Raw genomic sequence first — 10,675 nt, 5'->3', positions numbered from 1 at the left:
GAGAGGAGAGACAGAGAGCGACAGAGACAGAGAGAGAGACAGAGAGAGACAGAGAGATAAAGGGAGTGGTTTTCACCCCTGAGCCCTCTGTCAGCTGAGACAGTGATTATATCAATCAGAAAGAGTGGGGCCTGTGGGGAGGTGCTGTCCTCTTCTAACAACCTGTACTGCAGTAACAATGGGTCTCTGTGGTATATCAATCACAACATATACCATAGGTCTTTGTGTGGAAACTTTTTTATGCAAAGCACAATGGTTCAAATTGAAGAGTTCTGGATGGACAGCTGCAAGGCTTTCTTGTTGATTGATTGATGATTTCAGAGAAATGTTTTGATTGATAATTGGCATTAAAATATACTTTTGGTTATACACATGCATAACAACCACTAGCACAACTTCTAGGTTCAGCAATATCCCATAACACAGCATAGATGGGTAAGAATGGTTGTGTGAGAGTAGAGGTTTGTGGTTACTACAGGAATAACATTATAACAACGATGATCAGTATAGTATGGATCGATTGCTACTTACGTCGCTGGTGTTGACGAACCAGGTAATTTCTCCGTAGGAGGCGAGCTCTCCATTGACGTAGCAGCTGATCTCACTGTTCTTCCAGCGGTTGTAGACGTGAACGATGGTCACCATGTACCACTGAAACAACAACACAGAACAACTTAACCACCATGGTCACCATGTACCACTGAAACAACAACCACCATGGTCACAATGTACCACTGAAACAACAACACAGAACAACTTAACCACCATGGCCACCATGTACCACTGAAACAACAACCACCATGGTCACCATGTACCACTGAAACAACAACACAGAACAACTTAACCACCCCGGTTATCATGTACCACGGAAAGAACAACACACAACAACTTAACCACCATGGTCACCATGTACCACTGAAACAACAACACAGAACAACTTAACCACCATGGTCACCATGTACCACTGAAACAACAACACAGAACACCTTAACCACCCAGGTTATCATGTACCACTGAAACAACAACACACAACAACTTAACCACCATGGTCACCATGTACCACTGAAACAACAACCACCATGGTCACCATGTACCACTGAAACAACAACACAGAACAACTTAACCACCCCGGTTATCATGTACCACGGAAAGAACAACACACAACAACTTAACCACCATGGTCACCATGTACCACTGAAACAACAACACAGAACAACTTAACCACCATGGTCACCATGTACCACTGAAACAACAACACAGAACACCTTAACCACCCAGGTTATCATGTACCACTGAAACAACAACACACAACAACTTAACCACCATGGTCACCATGTACCACTGAAACAACAACACACAACACCTTAACCACCATGGTCATCATGTACCACTGAAACAACAACCACCATGGTCACCATGTATCACTGAAACAACAACACAGAACAACTTAACCACCATGGTCACCATGTACCACTGAAACAACAACCACCATGGTCACCATGTACCACTGAAACAACAACACAGAACAGCTTAACCACCACGGCCACCATGTACCACTGAAACAACACAGAACAACTTAACCACCATGGCCATCATGTACCATTGAAAGACAAACACACAACAACTTAACCACCATGGTCACCATGTACCACTGAAAGAGAAACGACAACTTAACCACCATGTACCACTGACATAACAACAACTTAACCACCATGGGTACCATGTACCACTGAAACAACAACAACTTAACCACCATGGTCACCATGTACCACTTAAACAACAGCCACCATGGTCACCATGTACCACTGAAACAACAACACACAACAACTTAACCACCACGGTCATCATGTACCACGGAAAGACAAACAACTTAACCACCATGTACCACTGACATAACAACAACTTAACCACCGTGGGCACCATGTACCACTGAAACAACTTAACCACCATGGCCACCATGTACCGCTGAAACAACTACAGATTAACCACCATTGGCAATTATGTACCACTAAACAACAGCAGCTTGCCCACCAATGGTAATCATGTACCACTGAAACAACAACCACCATGGTCACCATGTACCACGGAAACAACAACACACAACAACTTAACCACCATGGTCATCATGTACCACTGAAAGACAAACAACTTAACCACAGTGGGCACCATGTACCACTGAAACAACTTAACCACCATGGTCACCATGTACCACTGAAACAACAACAACTTAACCACCATGGTCACCATGTACCACTGAAACAACAACAACTTAACCACCATGGTCACCATGTACCACTGAAACAACAACAACTTAACCACCATGGTCACCATGTACCACTGAAACAACAACAGCTTAACCACCATGGGCACCATGTACCACTGAAAGACAAACAACAACTTAACCACTGTGGGCACCATGTACCACTGAAACAACTTAACCACCATGGTCACCATGTACCACTGAAACAACTACAAAATAACCACCATTGCCAATTATGTACCACTAAAACAACAGCTGCTTACCCACCAATGGTAATTATGTACCACGGAAACAACAACTTAACCATTATGGTCACCATGTACCACTGAAACACCATTGGTAATTATGTACCAAACAACAACTTTGTCACCAATGGTCATTATGTAGCACTGAAACACCAACTTTACCACCATGGTCATCATGTACCATTGAAACAACAACCACCATGGTCACCACGTACCACTGAAACAACAACAACTTAACCACCATGTACCACTGACATAACAACAACTTAACCACCATGGGCACCATGTACCACTGAAACAACAACAACTTAACCATTATGGTCACCATGTACCACTGAAACCCCATTGGTAATGATGTACCACAAACACCAACTTTGCCACCAATGGTCATTATGTAGCACTGAAACAACAACAACTTAACCATCATGGTCACCATGTACCACTGAAAGACAAACAACAACTTAACCATCATGGTCACCATGTACCACTGAAACAACAACAACTTAACCAACATTAGCCATTATGTACCACTGAAACAACAGCTTACCCACCAATGGTAATTATGTACCACTGAAACAACAACTTAATTTTAGCCTCATTCCTAGCTGCGTAGTGTACCACTGAAACACCAACTTAATTTTAGCCTCATTCCTGGCTGCCTTCAGAGTTACTCTTATGAGACATGGGACATCGCCCGATCAGCTCCTAAACCCCTTGGGCTACAATCCCACCTACATCGGCTGCTCAGATTTCTGTCAGACATTGGAAGAATCCAGTGAAATAGGTTATTAGAGTTACCAGGCAGACAGCTTGGGAGATAAGACCGACTGTGGAATACAGAGGCCTAAAGATAGAATGAGGTTCTGAGTCTGAGGAGGAAGTAGAGTAGCGTTATTCCACTCTGGGGTATAACAAGGAGAGTTTTAATTGGCCAGGGGTACCATGGATCTCACAGATGCTGTTGGGCTTGACTGGGTCTGGGTGCTATGGTCTGGCTGTGTGTCGTGCCCCATTACATCATCTCTCTCTCTCGTTCCTGCTATCCTTTTTTCACTGTTCTGCTCTGACATTACTGGCCCCCAGAGGAAGGGCCAAATGACTATGCTTCAACCCAAAGGGCCTAGACGAGAGGGAAGTGTATGTGTACTATGTACAATTTGTTCTCTGTGTGTCCTATGCGAAAGAGAACATGTTTGTGTGTCCTACTTAGCACGTGTTTCTATGTTTTATGAGTGCTAGGTTTGTGTGTGTCTCTCCCACAGGACTGTGTCTGTCTGTCGGCCGGCCTCGCCGTCTGCCTACCTTCTGTGGTTTGAAGTCATATTTCACACAGTGCTGGAATCCCTTCCCCTTGGACTTTAACGAGGTCACAATCAAACAGCCGCCCACAAAGTGTGCAGAGTATCCCAGACCTTTGTTGGTGCGAAAACTACAGGAAGAGAGGGAAGAAAAAGAAAAAAATAAGAAAAAACAGATTTCAGTTAGTGAGCGTGACGGCTCACTTTAACACAGCCTAACACTCAAGGGCAGACGGGGGTTGAGACAAGTCAACCTGCCAATAAATCATTCAAACATACAAATTTAAAAAAACACTTTGAAAACGGAGGAGAGACAGAGATGGCGAAAGCCTCAATCATTTGTCAACTTCACAACAAATTCCCATTTGTGGGTGTCTGTGTTCTGAGCGATCAGGGGCCCCGGCGGTCGCTGTGTGTGATTTAGTGAACTAATCTCTTTTTAAAAGGGCAGAGTCTGAAGGAGTTTTACTACATACTTTTCTGCCTCTAGCTGGCTGGCTGTGTGTGGTTGGTTATCACTTTCAGAAGGCCCACCAAACAGAAGGCCCACCAAATCCCGGCACATCAATTAGATTTTTTGACAGAAATTAATTATCGGCTGAAAATAGGAACGAGTGAGGCACTGATTTACTGTCCCTGAGAGAGGGAGGGAAGAATGGAGAGAGGAAAGAGTAAGGGGAGAGAGAGGAGAGAGAGGAAAGAGTAAGGGGAGAGAGAGGAGAGAGAGAGGAGAGAGAGAGGAAAGAGTAAGGGGAGAGAGAGGAGAGAGGAGAGAGGAAAGAGTAAGGGGAGAGAGAGGAGAGAGAGAGGAGAGAGTAAGGGGAGAGAGAGGAGAGAGAGAGGAAAGAGTAAGGGGAGAGAGAGGAGAGAGAGAGGAAAGAGTAAGGGGAGAGAGAGGAGAGAGAGAGGAAAGAGTAAGGGGAGAGAGAGGAGAGAGAGAGGAAAGAGTAAGGGGAGAGAGAGGAGAGAGAGAGGAAAGAGTAAGGGGAGAGAGAGGAGAGAGAGAGGAAAGAGTAAGGGGAGAGAGAGGAGAGAGAGAGGAGAGAGTAAGGGGAGAGAGAGAGAGGGAGGAAAGAGTAAGGGGAGAGAGAGAAGGATGAGAGAGAGAGAGAGAAGGATGAGAGAGAGAGAAGGATGAGAGAGAGAGAAGGATGAGAGAGAGAAGGATGAGAGAGAGAAGGATGAGAGAGAGAGAAGGATGAGAGAGAGAGAAGGATGAGAGAGAGAGAGAAGGATGAGAGAGGTAAATGGAAACGGAGAGGGAGAGACATTGCATGAGTATGCCTACTTCATCTGGTAGTGTGTGTGTGTGTGTGTGTGTGTGTGTGTGTGTGTGTGTGTGTGTGTGTGTGTGTGTGTCTGTGTGTGTGTGTATTAAGCCTCTCTCTGATGTCAGTTTTTTTTTTACAATTTGGGGATGACTTCATCCTACAATTTTGATGAACAAGGGGAAAAAAAATCTAATAACTTTCCTTGGCGTGCAAATACAGTACACACACACACACACACACACACACACACACACACAGAAAGGGAACAACGGTATGAGCCAAATTCTATTTGAATACACCTGAATAATATCGGATTATCCATACAAAATGTATACATGGCTATCAAGTCAGGAGATGAGTAAAGACATCATTTGCATAGAGAAAGAGAACAGATCAAGCAGCAGTAAGTTGTGTCAGTGTTAGCGTGGGTGTACGAGACGGACGACATTAGTCGGTGGCTACAGACTGACTGGTCAACAAACCCCAATGATTCGCCATTTAGGATGCAAGGTGATTCCTAGTCAGTCTGCAGTCGCCGAGTGCAGTGGAGTTGATCTCCAACATGGACGCCTGGTGTATGTAACTCACCAGTACAGGTAAGGCTTGTCCTTGTCAACATTGATGTTGTTGATTGGATCCATGCGGAGCCACGTGTGGAAGGTGAATCCACTCTGGTACGGCCATTTGGCTATAGGGGGCAGAGCTATAGCCTGTGAGGAGACAAACGGTGAGCTCAATGAGTTGAGAAAGAATGTTTTAGAAATAGGATAGTGAGTAGTGTGACCAAGACTGCAGTGGGTCCAAGAAGGAAGGGATGGAGTTGTTCATGTGTGTGTCTATCCAGAGGGCTTCCTGCCTCATTAGCCAGATTCACAGCAAGGGGAAGACGTGTGCTTCGTGCTCAGTCTCCGATGCGCACACACCAATCACAGACCCTCTTATGGCGGCCCAGAGCTCACCCTCACCAAAGGGCACCGTCACCATGGCAATGGAAGGGTACACAGAGACATACAGTGCACACACACACACTCACTCAATCTCTACATACAATGTGAGTGTTCCAGACAGCTATTGAAAGACCAAATGTGAGCAGACATGATTCTCTCTATAGTTAGCTATCTAGCCCAGGTACTGTACAGTCAAATGTACCATGGCCACATACAGGTGTAGACAGCATTCAGGTGAGACTCATTGAGAAAATAGTGAAGGGTAAAGGTCCTAGACGGAGATACACAGTTAAAACGTAGCATACACAAGGCTATGATGTCGTCCTTCATGAAAACTTAGCTGACATCGCCTAAGATAGTGGGGCAAAAAAGTATTTAGTCAGCCACCAATTGTGCAAGTTCTCCCACTTAAAAAGATGAGAGAGGCCTGTAATTTTAATCATAGGTACACTTCAACTATGACAGACAAAATGAGAAAAAAAATCCAGAAAATCACATTGTAGGATTTTTTATGAATTTATTTGCAAATTATGGTGGAAAATAAGTATTTGGTCACCTACAAACAAGCAAGATTTCTGGCTCTCACAGACCTGTAACTTCTTCTTTAAGAGGCTCTTCTGTCCTCCACTCATTACCTGTATTAATGGCACCTGTTTGAACTTGTTATCAGTATAAAAGACACCTGTCCACAACCTCAAACAGTCACACTCCAAACTCCACTACGGCCATGACCAAAGAGCTGTCAAAGGAAACCAGAGACAAAATTGTAGACCTGCACCAGGCTGGGAAGACTGAATCTGCAATAAGTAGGCAGCTTGGTTTGAAGAAATCAACTGTGGGAGCAATTATTAGGAAATGGAAGACATACAAGACCACTGATAATCTCCCTCGATCTGGGGCTCCACGCAAGATCTCACCCCGTGGGGTCAAAATGATCACAAGAACGGTGAGCAAAAATCCCAGAACCACACGGGGGGGACCTAGTGAATGACCTGCAGAGAGCTGGGGCCAAAGTAACAAAGCCTACCATCAGTAACACACTACGCCGCCAGGGACTCAAAAAACTCAACTCGTCGTGTTTGGAGGACAAAGAATGCTGAGTTGCATCCAAAGAAAACCATACCTACTGTAAAGCATGGGGGTGGAAACATCATGCTTTGGGGCTGTTTTTCTGCAAAGGGACCAGGACGACTGATCCGTGTAAAGGAAAGAATGAATGGGGCCATGTATAGTGAGATTTTGAGTTAAAACCTCCTTCCATCAGCAAGGGCATTGAAGATGAAACGTGGCTGGGTCTTTCAGCATGACAATGATCCCAAACACAGCGCCCGGGCAACGAAGGAGTGGCTTCGTAAGAAGCATTTCAAGGTCCTAGAGTGGCCTAGCCAGTCTCCAGTTCTCAACCCCATAGAAAATCTTTGGAGGGAGTTGAAAGTCCGTGTTGCCCAGCAACAGCCCCAAAACATCACTGCTCTAGAGGAGATCTGCATGGAGGAATGGGCCAAAATACCAGCAACAGTGTGTAAAAACCTTGTGAAGACTTACAGAAAACCTTTGACCTCTGTCATTGCCAACCAAGGGTATATAACAAAGTATTGAGATAAACTTTTGTTATTGACCAAATACTTATTTTCCAACATAATTTGCAAATGAATTAATTAAAAATCCTACAATGTGATTTTCTGGAATTTTTTTACTCAATTTGTCTGTCATAGTTGAAGTGTACCTATGAGGAAAATTACAGGCCTCTCATCTTTTTTAAGTGGGAGAACTTGCACAATTGGTGGCTGACTAAATACTTTTTTCCCCCACTGTATGAAATCATAGCTGGGACTACGTCTGATAAGTTGTCATTCTTCATTACCTTGAAGACGTCAGCAAGAGCATCTTAACTGAGTTAGCTTCACTAAGTCCACACTTTTAAACCCATAGATACCAGGAAGTGTATTCGAAAACTGCTCTATTTTAAGAGAAAGAGAGGGGAATAACAGAACATTCCCAGGGGACTTATATGTTATACTTTCACTCACTAAATCACATGGCTGGCTGGCTGTCTGAATGGCTAGATAGATAAAAAAGGTATTGGAAAAAGCAGCTTAGGGATTGCTGCTATGAGAAGGAAGGGGTGAGAATGAGTTCGGAGACGGCTAGGAGCATTAGAATGAAGGGAGAAGGAGAACAGAGGGAAGACTGCTAGGAGCATTAGAATGAAGGGAGGAGAAGAACAGAGGGAAGACTGCTAGAAGCATTAGAATGAAGAACTGAGAAGAACAGAGGGAAGACGGCTAGGAGCATTAGAATGAAGAACTGAGAAGAACAGAGGGAAGACTGCTGGGAGCATCAGAATGAAGGGAGGAGTAGAACAGGGGGAAGACTGCTAGGAGCATTAGAATGAAGGGAGGAGAAGAACAGAGGGAAGACTGCTAGAAGCATTAGAATGAAGAACTGAGAAGAACAGAGGGAAGACGGCTAGGAGCATTAGAATGAAGAACTGAGAAGAACAGAGGGAAGACTGCTAGGAGCATTAGAATGAAGGACTGAGAAGAACAGAGGGAAGACAGCTAGGAGCATTAGAATAAAGGGAGGAGAAGGAGAACAGAGGAAGATTAGCTAGCATCTGTGCGCCTCCTCTCTTCCCATGCTGCTTATTCAACACACACAGAAACACCGTATGACCCAAGCTACATATGGTTGGTAAACCTTGGCATTATAGGATATAGAAGCCAAGATGTGTGCTGGGTCAGAGCTTATAGGCAATTCAGGATGCATTATCTTAGTTATTGCTAATTCGTCAGCCTTGGATCATGTGGGAAGTCGAGCACAAGAGGATGTAGCCCATTTAGAAGCTATCCAGAGGTGCTGTAAATACCACTACCTTACCGTAGACACCGTGTTCACCGAGACTCATACCAGTCACTATAAGTCTGACAACTTTTACCTTACATAGTGCACAACTTGAACAGTGCTTAGGGGAATAGTGTCGTACCAGGTGTAGCGTCAGACTGTAGTCTAGTTGGGTGGTGAGTACTACACTGTCTTCTAACGATCAGTCCGAGACTCCGGTATACATGTGGAGGTGTACTGAGTTGTCACTGTACTCACAGCAGCACTCTTCCCTGGGAAGCTGAAGAAGGAGTCAGGTCCGTTCCGGTGGGCCATGCTCCTCAGGACAGACAGCAGCTTCACCGCATGGGGAGGCTGGAGGGAAGAACACGCACAAGATGAGAGGCCACAGACTTTGATGAGGGTGCACCGCATACACAAGTACTTTAATGTAAAGCCACAGTGCAGTCGGGAGAGTATTCAGACACCTTCCCTGTTCCCACATTTTGTTACGTTACAGCCTTATTCTAAAATTAATGAAATACAAAAAATCCTCACCAATCTACACACAATACCCAATAAAGACAAAGCAAAAACAGGTTTTTATACATTTTGCAAATGTATTACAAATACAAATCTTATTTACATAAGTATTCAGACCCTTCACTATGAGACTCATTTGAGCTCCGGTGCATCCTGTTTCCGTTGATCATCCTTGAGATATTTCTACAACTTGTTTGGATATCTTTGTAAATTCAATTGATTGGACATGATTTAGAGAGGCACACACCTGTCTATATAAGGTCCCACAGCTGACAGTACATATCAGAGCAAAAACCAAGCCATGAGGTGGATGGAATTGTCTGTAGAGCTCCGAAACAGGATTGTGTCGAGGCACAGATCTGGGGAAGGGTACCAAAAAAAAAATTCTGCAGCATTCAAGGTCCCAAAGAACACAGTGGCCTCCAGCATTCTTAAATGGAAGAAGTTTGGAACCACTAAGACTCTGCCGAGAGCTGGCCGCCTGGCCAAACTGAGCAATCGGTGGGAAAGGGCTTGGTCAGGGAGGTGAACAAGAACCCGATGGTCACTCTGACAAAGCTTCAGAGTGCTCTGTGGAGATGGGAGAACTTTCCAGAAGGACAACCATCTCTGCAGCACTCTACCAATCAGCCCTTTATGGTAGAGTGGCCAGACGGAAACCACTCAGTAAAAAGGCACATGACAGCCCGCTTTGAGATTGGCAAAAGGCACCTAAAGAACTCTGACCATGAGAAACAAGATTTTTTGGTCTGATGAAACCAAAATTGAACTCTTTGGCCTGAATGCCAAGCGCCACGTCTTGAGGAAACCTGGCACCATCTCTAAGTTGAAGCATGGTGGTGGCAGCATCACGCTGTGGGGACATTTTTCAGTGGCAGGGACTGGGAGACTAGTCAGGATCGAGGGATAGATGAACGGAGCAGAGAGATCCGTGACGAAAACCTGCTACAGACGGCTCAGGACCTCAGACACACAGCCAAGACAACGCAGGAATCCAACCTGACAGAGCTTGAGTGGAACTATAGAGAAGAATGGGAGAAACTCCCCAAATAAAGGTGTGCCAAGCTTGTAGCGTCAAACCTAAGAAACCACATGGCTGTAGTCGCTGCCAAAGGTGATTCAGCAATGTACTGTGTGAAGGGTCTGAATAATTATGTAATTTTTTTTTAAATGTCTAAAAACCTATTTATGCTTTGCAATTAAGGGGAAAAAAACAATTGAATCAATTTTAAAATAGGGCGGCAACGTAACAAAATGTGGAAAAAGGCAAGGGGGTCTGAACACTTCC

General features: G+C 44.6%; 1 protein-coding gene across 1 annotated transcript in view; it reads right to left on the bottom strand.

Annotated features, from left to right (window-relative positions):
* The window catches only part of LOC109878628 (lipopolysaccharide-responsive and beige-like anchor protein), a gene marked incomplete in the record, with an annotated part of 260,305 nt that overhangs the window by 198,751 nt on the left and 50,879 nt on the right, over positions 1-10,675 (bottom strand). The window contains 4 exon segments of the mRNA XM_031837867.1: positions 532-651; positions 3,808-3,934; positions 5,663-5,784; positions 9,124-9,219. Coding sequence (XP_031693727.1) covers positions 532-651; positions 3,808-3,934; positions 5,663-5,784; positions 9,124-9,219 — 465 coding nt within the window.

This window comes from Oncorhynchus kisutch, linkage group LG12 (assembly GCF_002021735.2).
Source record: "Oncorhynchus kisutch isolate 150728-3 linkage group LG12, Okis_V2, whole genome shotgun sequence".
In the NCBI taxonomy this organism is placed as follows: Eukaryota; Metazoa; Chordata; class Actinopteri; order Salmoniformes; family Salmonidae; genus Oncorhynchus; species Oncorhynchus kisutch.
This window is presented reverse-complemented; position numbering and strand designations above follow the sequence as displayed.